This window comes from Pipistrellus hanaki, assembly GCF_964339955.1.
Source record: "Pipistrellus hanaki genome assembly, chromosome: X".
NCBI lineage: Eukaryota > Metazoa > Chordata > Mammalia > Chiroptera > Vespertilionidae > Pipistrellus > Pipistrellus hanaki.
In genome coordinates, this window is record NC_140524.1 from 96,306,899 (window position 1) to 96,323,339 (window position 16,441).

Genomic DNA, 16,441 nt, shown 5'->3' on the forward strand with positions numbered 1-16,441 from the left:
GATGCATTTTTTATTGTTGACTCTATTACAGATGCCCCCCAGTTCACCTCCTTGGCCTCTCCCACCCTGCCCCCGCTTCCTCTAGGCCTTCAGCATATTGTTGTCTGTGTCCATATGCTATGAGAAGCAGAGTATTAAAAAGAAAAAAAGCTGCCCCAGCATTATTTATTCTACTTTTGTGGGATATTAACAGTTTTAAGAAATAAATTGCTACATTTTAAACCATTCTGCCTGGCTTTAAAGGTACTTAAATACTTTTAAAGTTAAGTATATAAATTAAACTTTCGAACACAATGGTTTTATTTAACTTACTTTCAGGTTTATGCACCATTGATTGTAAATGAATGAACCACACTGGTGTGAAGTGTCTGTCATCTTATAGCTTAATTCTTTAAACAGCTATGACCATACAGACAGTAAGGAGGGCAGCAAACTTCCAGATGCTTTGAGTATAAAGTTGCAGAATCCCAAGGGTATGGAGGAATTCTTCTGGTCCGAAGGGAACTGTGGAGGAGGGAAAAACCTAGGATCAGGAAGGTGTAGCCAAGCATTCCTGAGTAGTGGCACCAGAGGCCATCAGTGACCATCTTAAGTCTTCTTGATTAAAGCCTTTCATTTATTGAGTCCCTCAATACTCCCCTTGCCTCTCAGGGAAACAGCCTTAATTTACAAGTGGGACTCACTGGTAAATATGACATTCTGTTCACACTTTGTAAAACATTTCTGATAATGAATATTAGATAGAACTGTCATATTAGATTTATTCTGTTGCTAATTCAGACATATGTTTTACGAATACAAACTGTTTTCAAAAAAATTTTAACTAGATTTAAATGTAATTAATTTTAGGCACTGTTTGCTTCTTTGAATGCTGGTTTATTTTATTTTATGTATGTGTGCAATTGTGTGTATGATTCATTTTTTTTAATTAAAATTTTATAGGAGTGGGCTTTAAAATCTAGATTTTTCATCTTTCTTAAAAGTTAACTAGTTAGTTTATATAGTATTTTTATTTTATAAAGCCCTTCCTATGTAATATTTTTTGAACTGATTCAAAGTTAGTCTTTTGAGAAATATTTGAAAGCCTCCATTGAGAAACAAGTAGTTTTACTCCCCATCCCACTTCATTCTTAATAAAACACACACACACACACACACACACACACACACACACAGAAATTATAGCTGTTTTTGCTCATTGTTCAGATTTGTGCGGAGGAGTATGTGGCGTCTGTATCTGGTACTTCTCTAAATTTAAAAATGATGATTTTATAGTTTTTAGTATGTATGTTTACTAACTTTCCCCCCTTTTAAAAATATGATTGGTGTATGTTTAGTAAAAACCACATAAAGCAGCACATTTCCTTTCTATGTTATAGTGGGATAAAAGTAACAGAAGTATTTTTAAGTAAGGATGTAAAAAAAGCTCAAGGAGTGCCAGTCTCTCTAGAAAGCTCAGTAAACATTTGTTTGAATTTTTACTGTCAATATAGCTTAAAATATAGACTAATATACAAGCTTATTTAGTGATCTTGTTTGGTCTACATGAAGTAGTTCGGAATGCTATCAACACAAATTATTCACTCAAGGGCCATGAAATTTAAAACAGCTGATATTTTCTTTTTCATGGGTAGAGCTTGCAATAAATGTTTTGCTTGTGCTAATGAACAGCTATTATGATGCAAAGAAGTATCTTAACAAAACAAATGCCCTTTTTCTGTTTTAAGTGCTTCAGCTAAATAATTGCCAGCAGAACCAGGAGCTTCTTTCTTGTCTCTGTTCTATAATAGATTTTAACAAGTTCTCTTGAGACTATTAAAATGTCTTGTTTTTTAGGACATGTGGTCCAGCAGGGGTAACTTTGTCTACAGAGGCAATGAGTTGGCAGTTAGATTTTGCTCGCCTTCTCATTTCTTTCCAAATTCCCTGACCCAGGGTAACCTTTGGATCCTCTGTGAAGGCAGCAGTGAAGGAAGTTTGAACAGGTGACTGATGATCAGTGCCTATAGGGTCCGCAGACAATATGTGAATGACTTTAGCAGTCCTCTCAGTCCCCTCCTCCCACTCCCACCCCCTTAAATCAACAAATGCAAAGAGCTTCATCCCCATTTGCTGGAAATTCAGGCTTCCTCAGGCAACTTGGGCTTTGTTGTTGACTTCCTTTCTTCAGAAAGGCAGTTTTCTTCCTGGTAGGGGAGGAGGCCCATGAGTGGAACCTGAATCACCTTTATGGTAAGTGCAGCAACAATTTGTTCTCTGGAATATTTCCAAAGGTGGGATTTCCCTCAAAATTTCTTCATATTGCAGTTGAAGTGTGGTTAAAGAAAGTCATTGTCTGCTTTGTTAGCTTTTGTATATTAAACATCCCAGTCATTTCTGTTATCTCAAAAACCCTGTTTTATTCTAAATATTACTTATTAATTTGTTAGCACTATTATTTGATTAGTCACTTTTAAAAATTGTTTTATGATACAAGGGAAAAGTCAGTCTGGTTATTTCAACAATAAAAATTATTTAAATAAAAAAGGAACAACCCGATTGTAAGTTAGATTTGACCATTAAATCTACAGTTTATAATGAAAAGTGTTGCCGATTTTTTTCTGTAGCTTTGAGGAATATAACATAATTTTCATTGATATTACATGAGACTTAGTAAAAATATATTTATGACACAGAAATTTGGATACCATATTTTACCAAGTAAACATTGTGTCAATACATTTAATGTGCTTTGTGGAAAGTATAGCAGTGATTGCTATGATTGTTTTTAATACCATAATGGAAATCACTCTATAGAAGTCATTCAATAAGAAAAATGCTGTGGTCTAAAAATTGAATGGCTTTTAAAGGCTTAGGTGATAGGAATTGACCTGAAACAACTGAAGTTGCTTCTTTTCATGTGAACATTTTTTTTCCTGAAAACATTAAAGGTTTTGGAAATGGTCATCTTTTTTTTAAATAATATCATTGTGACCAAAATCTTGGTTCTTTTTTGAAATGAGCAGCTCTGAGGGGGAATTGTGGGAAGGAAAAAAAAAAGAGGCCTTCATGGGGAGCACCCTCATGAAGCTGAAGGGAGTAGTGTACAAAGCATCTATGATTGGCCAAGTAGAAAACAAGTATATTTAAAAACACTTAAAATTAAAGCCCTTCTAAATTCTGATTTCTAGCTTGTTTCTTCATTTTTATGATTTCCTTTCTAAGTTGAATACTTATGAGATATAATTATATAACAGGATAAGAAAACCATGTAACTTCTAAATTCGATTTTCTTATTTTAATTTAGCATGTATGCCAAGAAAAGAGTCAAACAACTTAGCTGGACTTTTGTGTTTTAAGTTAAAGAGTTATCCTTTGACCTTTAATTGTGTTTGGGAATTTCTTTTCTGTAACATTTTTACAACTTTTGAGTAACCATAAGAGAATATTCTGTTGAAATTAAGGTATGTTTTATAAGGTGTATGAAGAGGTTTTTTGTTTTGTTCCCCCCCCCCACTTTAAAATCTATTTATTTTAGCTCTCTGTGCCCTGTCTTGAAAAGGGGAAGAGGGAGTGGATTGAAGCTTCAGATCCTTTCAGTATATTTGATTTTGGTTTAGTTGTCCAGACATCATCTTGTTAAAGCTGCTAGGAAAGACGTGGCACCACTTCCCAAATTGGGATATTCTAAGAGACCCCAAAGGCAGATCTTTTTTAAGTGAATGAGTTATTTATTTCTCTGTGGGAGTTACCTTTTATTATATGCCCAAGGTATTTTTAATTCTGTAAAACTGTGGTTCTTGGTATTGAGAGGGAAAACTACATGGGTTATCATGTAGACTCAGAAAGGACAATGGAGGAGCTTGGGTAACAGGCTGGACTTAGTCACACCATTGGACTCTGGACATTGACCAAACCATCTCTGCTTAGTAAATGAGCAGGGAACTGCGCAGGTTAGAATAGGTAACTTGGTGCAAGGTCCCAGAGGATTAAAAGATGAGAAGGCAAGTCTCTACTACTATAAATTAGAGACCTTGTTTTCCTTTGTAACTTTTCTAGTGTTGTCCATCCTTTCCTTTGTAGTGAGTAGTTGACAAACAAATCATTTTTAAATGAAGGGGGGCTTAAAAAGGACTTTTATGCTTATTTTGGGCACAGTAGGAAACTGAGAAGGTAAGAAGCAGTATTGTAGAGTGTGTGATGATAAAAGGAAAAGTGATAGGCAGAGACCTGTGCAAGGCAAGATTGAGGTGTGGGCAGTGTCTGACCAGGACAGAGTGCCCCTGCTACTATGAATGGAATACTGTGTACAACTGCTTACGCAGCAGAGATGCTTTTATGATTATGTTCTGCTCAGTTAGCTTGGACCAGAACTATGGAGATGAATAGGTTGTCAAGAAGTAAAGAGTTAGCCCAGTGGGTGTGGCTCAATGGTTGAGCATTGACCTATGAACCACGAGGTCACCATTTGATTCCTGGTCAGGGCACATGCCCGGGTTGCAGGCTTGGTCCCAAGAAGGGTGGATTTTATAGTCATCAATGATATTCTAATGTTCTAAAGCAGGAGTTGGCAAATTACAACCCATGGGCCACTTCCAGCCTGTGAGCTAAGAATGGTTTTTATATTCCTAAAGGGTTTAAAAAGACAAGCAAATGAAGAAATGAAAAAGAATATGCAACAGAGACTGTATATGTCCTTGATAGCCTAAAATATTTACTATTGGACCCTTATAAGAAGATTGCTGACCCTTGTATAGCACAGACCCAGAGAAAATAAATGCTAGTGTGATTTAGATGTGGGAGCTGACTTGCTGGATGTTGTCAGAGATTAAGGGGTAATAAAGTAAATAATGCTAGTTAGAGGGTATTGGTGGAGGTGGACAGTTGGATGCAGGTTGATAGGGAGTAAAGTAAAGCCAAAAGAAAGCTAAAAGATAGGGCTGAAATTGACAGGACTTGTGGCTATATTTCAAAGAGAATGAAAATTATGCTTAGTTCCTGGCCAGGTGTTTCAGTTGGTTGGAGCATTGTCCCTTATACCAAAAGGTTGCAGGTTCAATCCCCAGTCAGGGTGTATAAAGGAGGCAACCAATCGATGTTTCTCTCTCACATTGATCTCTCTCTCACTCTCACTCTTGCTCTCTCTTGCTCTTGCTCTATTTCTCTTTATCTCTATCCCCATTCCTCTCTGTCTAAAATAAACATATCCTCCAATGAGGATAAAAAAGGGAATAAAAGCATGGTCAGTTGATGTGAAGCAAAGATGACAAGTAAGGATACTGGAGATATGGAAAGCAGGTACAGTTGGTTATCTTGGAGATAGAAGAGTTCCAGAAATTGCTAAGTATAACCATTTTAGGGAGGAGCTGAAATATCCAATGATGAGGTTAGGATGATGAAGTGTGAAAAATATGATGGTTAGATTACTGAAGATGATGACAGACTGTGTATGAAGACGTAATGTGAATTTGATTACTGAAGAAAGTGGAAATGAGAGTGGAGAATGAGATGGATGATGGTAAAGAAGTAAGAAGAGACTGTTGTAAGTAGATTAATTACTCTAAATGGGGATAAGGAGGAATGACGGTGACATTTAAGTGGTTCTCCATTTGCTCTGTCATCCAAGAGAAGAATTTTCCCTCTCCTTGACATGTGAGGTGATAGAAGGTAGATAAAAAGGCTGCAGGGAAGATGTAGTATTCTTCATGGAAGGTCAGTCAGACGTACACTTGGTCCTTGAATATGGGAGGAGCAAAGTGGTAGATTGGTTTTCAAGTTGTAAAATGAAGCTCTCAAAATAAAAGCAGTTGATTTTTTCATAGATGTATAAATGTCTTATTTATATAACTCATCCTGTAAAAAAACTTTTGTTTGACATTAGTACTCCTTATTGTGTGTACAATTCATTTGTAAATGAAGTTATTAAGGTATAATACTAAAAATATATATTTAATTGTGAACCTAGACTAAAGTAACAAGGCAGGTAATTGTCCTGCAGTGTGTCTTGTAAAACTGTATGGAGTGTTTGTGAGCCATTTGAAATATTAAGACAGTTTGGGTTGGGCTTCCAAATAACTAGTAGATATAAATCACTCGGGCTTGATAGTGGTCCTTCTATGACAATGTTAATGTGGCATCTATATTGTAGCATATGAAGCTTTGTTATTAGACATACATATACGAAGATAATGTGCCTTAGCCATTAAAAATCAAGTGCAGGGGACTCACCTGGCTTCTGAAAGATAAAGCTGGAGCCATTGGTAGCTGTTTTATGTTCTTCTGTATGATAGGCAAAGTGATTCCTGCATATAGCATAATTAGTAGCATAATTGCATAGTATTTTATGAAGGAGGAACTCTTTTCTATGCTAAGGGCTAAAAATATGAGAAGCAGACAAAAGGTAGTTAGAAATTTTCACTGCACTAAATTTAAAGTTATTGGCTCCTCTTATAAAAGCCTCTTTACTTTTTTTCTGGAGAATTCGATTATTTCCTGATAATAAGAAATCCTAAATACCTAAAACATAATTTTAAATCATACCTTTATTTTAAGTGGTTTTCAATGATTTACTTTTGGCATGTTTTTAAAGATTAATTTATATTAATTTTGAGTAGTAAAGAGACAATACCTTAATTATGTCATTTAATTTTATTTTTGTGTTTTCCCCACTCAGCTCCAAGAAAGAATACAGGTGAAAAACAGTCTTTCGTTTCCAAACCAATCCGCAAGTCAATGAAGCCTGCAAAGAAAAGTGCCGCAGCACCCCCAGCACAGCCGACCAGGAAGTCAGCACGGGCCAAACCTGCACGTCCTCCAGCCCCCAAGAAGGAAAGTTCTGCTAAAACTGTCACACAAAAGAAAAAAGCTCCCAAAAAGGTTAGTTGTATCTTCTACTAATTTGTATTATAGGTCTCTGTAGTGCCTTATTATTTATAGCATATAGTTTCGGATTTACTAAAAGTATGATGAAGTCCTTTAAGAGTTTACTAAGAAAACACACACACACACACACACACACACACACACACACACGGCTCTTTACGGCCTACATAGCCATTGAGATTACTATTTCTTTTCTTGGGGAAATGGAAAACTTTGAATAGTGTTTGACCTCTTCAAAACCACATGGAGATTAGCTGGCACTGCAGCTGTGAATCCAGCGCAGAGCTGAGTGGCCACGGCAGATACCTGATATTGTGTTCTGAGGAATGGCCATTGGTGGGATGGAATGGTCCAGGGACTGTTTACACTGAGATGGATTACGGGTCAGCATGTACCAGAGGTGGAAGTCCAATTCAGACGTAAGAGGACAAACGTAGAGGCTGTCCTCTATTGAACAACTGAAAGTGCCATCTCAGCAGCAGCAAGTGCCTATGGTGGACTTTGAGGTGGAACTGGGGCAGGCATTCTTAGCTAACACGCCAGGAGGTGGTTAAAGCAGTCTTGCAACATCCCAGGTAGATGATTCCAAGCAAAAATCCAGGCTCCACCTACTGTTTGAAGCTTCTGCCCCCAGCTTGCATTGTTTGTAGCAGAATCTGCACCATAGCTCTTTGTCCATAGCCTACCATTTGTTCTTAAGGATGTAGAAACTTTAATGTAGACATTTGATTTGGTGGAATGGCAATCATGACTGTGGGAAAGACCAGCAAAATGCTGCAGAACATCGACTATAGAGTGAATTATATCCTTCAAGATGGCCAAATCTTCATTGGCACCTTCAAGGCTTTAGACAAAAACATATGGACTTGATCCTCTGTGATTGCGATGAATTCAGGAAAATCAACCCAAAGAATGTGAAGAAAAGTGGGTTTGGGGTCTGTTGTATGTGCCTGGGAGAACTTTGTTTCCATGAGTGTGGAGGTACGTCCCTCCAAAGGTACTGGCATTGCTTGATTGCCACTTGTTGGAGCTGCAGGAAGTGCTGGGGTTGGCAGGGCCACTGGCAGGGGAGTACCAGCTGGTGTTCCAATTCCCCAGGCTCCTGCTGGATTGCCAGGCTCTGTCTAAGGGGTTGGGAGACCATCCCAACAGGTAATGACTCCACATAGAAGAGACAGTGTAGCAGCTGCTGCAGTTGCAGCCACTTCCAGTATTGCTGGAGCCCCAACTCAGTACCCTCCAGTCAGGGACTCTCCTCCGCCCCACATCAGTGGGCCAAGCAACCCCACCTCCATTCATTATTGCTTCTCCACCTGGTTTGAGACCAGTCATGGGATAACCAGTTGGGCTTCTCCCAGCTTGAGGGATGAAGAAGTCCATCTCCCCCAGGAATAGTCCACCAAGACCCTAGGGCACTATTGACCCTTAGTCACTTTTTTCCTGCAGTGTGTCTTGTAAAACCGTATGGACTGTTTGTGAGCTTTTGTCCCCACTATGCTGCATTCATATTTGCTAATAAATGCAATTAAACTGTGGGAAAGAACCTCCAAAACCACTTTGAAAGGACTGCATGGCGTATTTATCTTTAGACAGTTTATTTAAAACTCAGTATATTTTACAAACCAATCTGAGGTGAATTTTACTGTACATAAATTATACCTCAAACTGGGGGGAGTGGGGAAATCAATGTGGTCAATTTAATGATGCTAGATCTATATTCAACGGACTTCCTCAAAGAAAGCAACTCTAAAACCTGGAAATAATAGAAAAAGCAGCTAGCTGAAGACACTAGAGAATGAATGGAAACTGACAGACTCTGGGGGGGGGTGGAGTGGAGTACACACAGTAGGAGAGGTGTTATACAAAATTTTGTATCTGACAAAAATACCCTTTAAGACTGAAGAGAAACTAAAGATTATATTTTTAGATAAAGCATACGTAGATAATTCATCACTGGCAGTCAAGCACTGTAAGAAAAGCTGAAGAAAGCTTATCTCTGGGTAAATACACACATGACTTACTTTTGGACATTTTTCTTCTTAGTTTCTTTAAAATAATGTAACTATTTAAAGCAATAATTATAGTCTTGTGGGGTTTATAACATATATAGATATAATTCATAAAACAGTTATAGTATAAAGTTTTGGGTTGGGGGATGTGGATTTGTATCAATGTAAGGCTTCAACATTTTATGTTAAGTAGTACAGTATTAACTTTATATGGATTGACATTGTAATCCCCAGGTTATATTCTAAAAATATAAATTCAAAGAGGCATAGCTAAAAAAACATTTAAGTAATAAAAAAAAGATAAGGAGGAACGGAGGAGCAAAACACAGAGTATACAAACAGAAGACAGTAGATCCAGACATAAACACATTAATAATTATTTAAAAGACTAGAGGCCCGATGCATGAAGATTCGTGCAAGAATAAGCCTTTCTTCCCCTGGCTGCAGGCACCGCCTTCGTTGTGGCCCAGAGCCACCTTTCAGTCTTCGTTCAGTCCTGGAGCTGTCTTCACTCCAGCCAGAGCCGCCTTCCACCTCTCTCCTTGTCACATCATTTTGCATATTCCCTCCTTATTGGCTGTGGGTGCTGCCATCTTTATCTCAGAGTTACGGTCAATTTACATACTATGTCTTTATTAGATAGGATTAGTGGACTAAACTGGCAGTCAGATATCTCTAAGATAGAATTTAAGAAGGTGAAGGGATTAAGCATAACAATATATCACATAGACACAATGAAATAGCTCCTAAGAAACCTCAAAAGTTGATATAAAATAAAGTATTAGTGATGTTTAATAATGCCCAGAGTACATTTGGTTCTTATATACAACTAGAGGCCTGGTGCATGAAAGTCACCAGGGGAAGGGGGTCCCTCAGGCCGCCCTGCACCCTCTCCAGTCTAGGACCCCTTGAGGGATTGGGCCTAAACTGGCAGTCAGACATCTCTTTTGTAATCTGGGACCGCTGGCTCCTAACTGCTCACCTGCCTGCCTGCCTGATTGCCCCTAACTGCTCTCCCCTGCCAGCCTGATAGCTTCTAACTGCTCTCTCCTGCCATCTTGATTGCTCCTCTCCCTTGGCTCCCACCACATGGCTATGTCCAAAAGGACATCTGGACTAATTAGCATATTACCCTTTTATTAGTATAGATAGGCGTAATTTTACATACAAGCCACTTGTAATGTCAGAAATATATATATATATATATATATATATATATATATATATATATATATATATATATCCTAAATGACCATTCGTCTGGTAGCTATGATGCTCACTGACCACCAGGGGGCAGACGCTCAATGCACAGGCATGGAAACATGGAACAGACGGATAGGAATCTAAGTGAGGAGGAGGAAATGTGGGAAGATATAAACCAAAGAACTTATATGCATACTAGAGGCCTGGTGCATTTGTGCACTGGTGTGGTCCCTTGGCCTGGCCTGCTGGGATCAGGCCAAAACTCGCAGTCAGACATCCCCCGAGGGGTCCTGTACACCAGGCCTCTAGTCATATAATACAGAGAAATGCAGACTAGATACAGTAAAAGCCAGATGTGTGACTGCTTTCTAAAGACAACTCTGTGGTCTGTCTTGTTGAAGTCCTTCACCTCCAAATGTATTCTTTCTGGATTATATTTACAGAGTTTTCTTCATCAGTGTGAGAAAACTTGTCTTATAGAGAACCTCAAAAAGTAAAACAAGTTTTACAGTGAACTATTTTGGCTAAATTATTTTGGCTAAGGTGTGACCAGTTGGAGCAGCAGTAGCACTGGGAATCTCAGCTTCTTGGTCTCTTTTTCTCCCACTTGACCAGATCATGGGCCCCCTCTGAGGAGCACAGTGTGAAAGTACTGCAGTTACACACACACACACACACACACACACACACACAGAGGGGTTTCCAATCCTCAGAACTTCTGGCAACTGATCATGTCAGTGCTTTTCTGCACTTATTATCTGGGAATTTTTTTTTAAGAATAATGCATACTTGGGGTTTTTTTGTTGATTTTTTTTTTTTTTTTTAACAGGAAAAAGCTATTCCTGTTGTGTGCTCCACATCTACAACTTCTGTAAAGATGCTGACCAGAGGCCGAGGTGTTGAATATAAGGAACCCAGTCCTGGGTCATCTAAAATAATGATGTCTACAGGTAAATTAGTATTTTTAAAAGACTATAAAATCACTAATCTTTTATTATGTATTATTTTCAGTATATTTGAAGTCCTGGAAGTAAAACAATAGGAGAAAAAATAATAATAAACATTTCTTTAAGCAGTTTTCATGTTTTTTGAAATTCTGATTGTTCATTTTGATGTTAGTGAAAAATAGTCTGTTTAAATACATGAGTCACTCAATACTCTTAAAAGTTTTTTTTTAATTAAAAAAATACATTTTATTGATTTTTCACAGAGAGGAAGAGAGAAGGATAGAGAGTTAGAAACATCGATGAGAGAGAATCATCTATCAGCTGCCTCTTGCACACCCCCTACTGGGGATGTGCCCGCAACCAAGGTATATGCCCTTGACGTGAATCGAACCTGGGACATTTCAGTCTGCAGACCGATGCTCTATCCACTGAGCCAAACCGGTTTCCAGCCCTCTTAAAAGTTTTTATCCATCTTAATAAGATTTATAAACTTCACATTGTCACACTTATTTTTGTTTTTCCTTTCTCTCATTTCACAATTTGTCCTATTGTCTATTTGTATTTTTAAAAAGCTATCTCAAGCCTTTTTTTTTTAGTACCTTTCAAAATCTTAACAGATTATTGTCTGTTAAGGGGCATGATGCCTTTAAATTGTTCTCTGCTTTGTGAAGAGTATGAAATGACCAGACCCAGACTAATCAATTTCTTCTATCTGTCATCTCCTACACATTTTTATTCCTTTTCTATTTTTTAAAAGCATGCTCTACCGCTTCCTCTCCTAGATTCTTTTTTTAAATTTTTTATTTTTATTTATTTATTTATTTCTTAAAATATACAGAGAGAAAGAGAGAGGGATAGAGAGCCAGAAACATCGATGAGAGAGAGACATCGATCAGCTGCCTCCTACACACCCCCCACTGAGGATGTGCCCGCAACCAAGTACATGCCCTTGACCGGAATCGAACCCTGGACCTTTGAGTCCGCAGGCCGACGCTCTATCCACTGAGCCAAACCGGTCTCGGCTCTCCTAGATTTTTAAAAAAATATATTTTATTGATTTTTGTACAGAGAGGAAGGGAGAGAGATAGAGAGTTAGAAACATCAATGAGAGAGTCATCGATCAGCTGCCTCTTGCACACCCCCAACTGGGGATATGCCCGCAACCAAGGTACATGCCCTTGACCGGAATCGAACCCGGGGCCCTTCAGTCCCCAAGCCGACGCTCTACCCATTGAGCCAAACCGGTCCCGGCTCTCCTAGATTCTTAATAACCCTCCTATGCTTTTTTGTTCCCTGGACTTTGTACCACAATTTTTCTTTCCTGACTAAAGAGAAATTAAATCTTAAGTTTTTGAAATGAAAATCACTTTTAAAAATGATTATTGTAACATACCTCATTTTATCAGTTTATTATTTCTGATTTTTAGGAAAGACTAGTAAAATGAGTATAATGCAAAGGAGGTTAAGTTTTTTTTTTATTGTTGTTTATTTTTGTGAGAGAGTCCATCTTTTCTCTATTGCCAAAAAATTGAATTATTATAAAATTCAACATAGTGAAGGTTAGATTAAGGGTTTTTGTTTTTATTAGACTATGTATATATATAAATTTTACAATTTAAGTAGTGGGTAACAAATTAAAATAATGTGATTGATTTTTTGTTTGGTAATGTGCCATCATATTGTGACATTGTTGATTTTTTAGTCTCAGTGAACAAAAATTGACATTTCTGTAAGTATAGGTGATTTGCTTCTAAATCATATGCTTTTATTATACTAAAGAAAGCATTTATTTTTAAATTTTCTTCAGTGAACCTTGACATATATATAAAGAATATTTTTATTTTCTTAAAGTTAATAAAAACATTTCTCTAGGTCATTAGAATTTATCATGACATGTGTCTTAAGTTATCTGATTACTTTAGAAAATGAAATAAAGGTACAATATTGCTGATTTAAAATAAATTCAGTCCAAAACGAGTGTTTTTTCCAATTACAATTGACATTCAATATTATATTGGTTTCAAGTATACAGCATAGTGGTTAGACATTTTTATAATTTGTGAAATGATTCCCCCAATAAGTCTAGTACCCACCTGGTACCATACTTAGTTACCTCAACACTAGAGGCCTGATGCATGAAATTCATGCAAGAGTAGGCCTTCCTTCCCCCAGCTGCCTGCACTGGCTTCCCTCTGGCACCTGGGAACCAGGCTTTCCTCACAGAGGGAGGCCCCGCACACCTGCCGCAGTCCACTGGTCTGTTGCAGCCATGCTGGTCATGGCTTGCCTCGCCCCTCACAGCCCCAGCTTTGACATCCAGTCTAATTAGCATATTATGCTTTTATTATTATTGTAGATTATTAACTATATTCCCTATGCTATACTTTACATCCCTGTGACTATTTTGTAATGGCCAATTTTTAAATTAATTATCACATGAGAATTTTTTCCCCATTGATTTTTGGAGAGACTGGAAGGGAAGGAGGGAAGAAGAAGCAGAAGAAGCAGAGCAAGAAACATAGAGAGAAACATTGATATGAGAGAGACATATCATGCCCCAATTGAGGCAGTGGATGGAATATGCAACCCAGGTACAGCCCCTGACCAGGAATGGAACCCGCTACTCTTTGTTGCTCTGCCTGACACCTTAACTACTGACCTGCACTGGCCAGGGCAGTAATGGATATTTTCTACTTCTTAATACCTTCATCTTTTCACCCAGCTTCCCAACTCCCCTCCCATCTAGCAACCATCAATCTGTTCAATTATATACATAATTGAATATATATTTATGTTTTTATTAACCAATTTAATTGTTATTTTTGTATACACATTTTTTTCTCTCAAGTGTGTGTTTATGTAAACAAACATGGAGACTGTGGCCCTTACCTGGATCAGAATAAAATCCAGCGGCTGCCTGACCACTTTGGCCCGGGCCCTGTGAACGTGGTGCTCCGGCGGACTGTGCAGGCTTGTGTGGATTGTGGCATTGACAGTAAGACTGTTTTTGGATTCCTTAAGGCAGATAATCGTGGAGGAGAAGTAATAACTGGTATGCTCATCTAATTCTTTATTCAGCTTTTTTTCTTAATTTGATTTTCAGAAGGCAAACATTTTATAATACTTATTTTATAATATTTCTATTCTTTTAACTTTATAATATTAGGATATTTATTATATTGCTATAATAGAATATTTATTATAGTTACATGTTTATAGACTTGTAACCCAGTTTAACTTTACTTTTGAAATAGACAGTGTCAGAGTAATACTGTAACTTGAGATAAAAGGTACAGATATTTTTTCTTTTACCTGCTTTGTTAAGCTCATTATGTACACAGTACCTTAATGATAATATATTTTGATTTTTTTAAAAAACAGACTGATTCACAGTGCTCGCTTCAGCAGCACATATACTAGAAAATGGACTGATTCATAAGAAGCTCTAAATGTGACTTAAGAAGTGGTTAAAAAATAAATACAGCTTTAATAATTTTGGGATTAGATACTATGACATTTGTATACATGGAATGTTTGAAATAGTAGAAAGTGTTTTTATAGATCAGTGAGTGGGTTTCTGTGGTTTTACGGATATTTTTAAATGGGAATGATTTCACAGATATAGGTTGTTAGGTTTTAATGGGAGGAACTGTTATAATTTAAGATGATTCCTTCATAAATTACAAAATTCCCACAATTATAGTTATATTAACATTTCCTAAATGTAACATGATGGCTTTTTTTGATAATCGTAATTCTCATCTTTCTGTGATGTAATTCTGATACCTATTTTTTCTTTCACTAGCCTCCTTTGATGGGGAAACTCATTCCCTCCAGCTCCCTCCAGTGAACAGTGCATCATTTGCTCTTCGCTTTCTTGAAAACCTGTGCCACAGCCTGCACTGTGATAACCTTTTGAGTAGTCAGCCTTTTAGTGCTTGCAGAGGTAATATTGTTAGTACCGCGGAGGATGATAAAAATAAACCAGGTAAGAGAAAATGTAAAATTTTATAATGTGCTTCTGCTTTATATTACAAATTATAATTAACTCAAGAATCTTGTTTAATGCAAAGTTTTTAATTGTGTCCTCCTCAGAGTAAACATTTTATCTCCAATGATAATTAGACATGTAAAATATTACTAGAAGCCCGGTGCACGAAAATTCATGCACTTGGGTTGGGGGGTCCCTCAGTCCGGCCTTCGATCTCTCACAGCCTGGTGCCCCTCAGGGAATGTCCATCTGCCAGCTTAGGCCTGTTCCCCAGGGGATCAGGTCTGTGCTGGCAGTCAGACATCCCTCTGGCAGCCTGGGAGCCCTCGGGGGATATGTGACTGCCATCATTTAGACATCCTTAGTGCTGCCAAGGAGGTGGGAGAGGCTCCCGCCACCTCTGCTGCTGAGCTTGCAGCCATCAGCCTGGCTCGTGGCTGAGCTGAGCTCCACCTGTGAGAGTGCACTGACCACCAGGGGGCAGCTCCTGCATTGAGTGTCTCCCCTTGGTGGTCAGTGTGCATCATAGCAACTGGTCGTTCCACGGTTAGGATCAATTTGCATATTACCCTTTTATTATATAGGATAGTTACAAGAGGCCTGGTGTACAAATTTGTGTACCAGTAAGGTCTGTTGGCTTGGCCTGTGGGATCAGGCTGAAACCGGCTCTCTGATATCCCCCGAGGGGTCCTGGATTGGGCGAGGGCATAGGCCAGGTCAAGAGACCCCACCGGTACATGATTGGGGCCAGGGAGGGACATGGGAGGTTGGTCAGCCATTGAGGGATCCTGGGAGGGTTCTAGAGTATGTCTGGCCCTTCTCGCTCAGTCCCAATTGGCTGGACCCCAGCAGCAAACTAACTTACCGGTTGTAGCGTCTGCCCCCTGGTAGTCAGTGTACATCATAGCAACTGGTTAACTGGTCAACTGTTTGCCCCTTGGTAGTCAGTGCATATCACAGTGAGTGGTTGAGCACCCTTAGCATATCATTAGTATATTACACTTTGATTGGTTGAATGGATGACCGAACGACCAGACACTTAGAATATCAGGCTTTTATTATATAGGATTTTTGCTCATTCAAAGTGAGAAAGCAATTTCTTTTTGTGTTCATAATGACCTTGAGAATCAAAACCTGAAGATATTTCATTGTGGTTTGATTTGCATGTTGACATCTATCTGTTCATCTGTTTATTGGCTATTTGTATATCTTCTTTGGAGAAATATCTATTCAAATCCTTTGCCCATTTTTAATTGGGTTCTTTATTTCTTGTAAATATATTTATTATATATATATAATAAAACAAATATTATATATAATAAAATTGTTTATTTTTATTATATATATTACATACATATTTACTTGTTAAATATATGTATAATATACAAAGGATATTTTATACATACAGTATACAAGTTCCATATTAGATA

At 37.9% G+C, this 16,441-nt stretch overlaps 1 protein-coding gene and 1 pseudogene across 2 annotated transcripts in view; both read left to right on the plus strand.

Moving 5' to 3' along the window:
* Positions 1-16,441, plus strand: part of SCML2 (Scm polycomb group protein like 2) — a 68,487-nt gene that overhangs the window by 38,597 nt on the left and 13,449 nt on the right. The window contains exons 9-12 of the mRNA XM_084870798.1: positions 6,653-6,855; positions 10,903-11,023; positions 13,869-14,072; positions 14,826-15,008. Of these exons, the coding sequence (XP_084726924.1) occupies positions 6,653-6,855; positions 10,903-11,023; positions 13,869-14,072; positions 14,826-15,008 (711 nt within the window). The remainder of the gene's footprint in view (positions 1-6,652; positions 6,856-10,902; positions 11,024-13,868; positions 14,073-14,825; positions 15,009-16,441) is intronic.
* On the plus strand, positions 7,609-8,200 carry LOC311615523 (small nuclear ribonucleoprotein-associated protein B'-like; annotated as a pseudogene). The gene has a single exon. The product of its transcript is annotated as a small nuclear ribonucleoprotein-associated protein B'-like (transcript).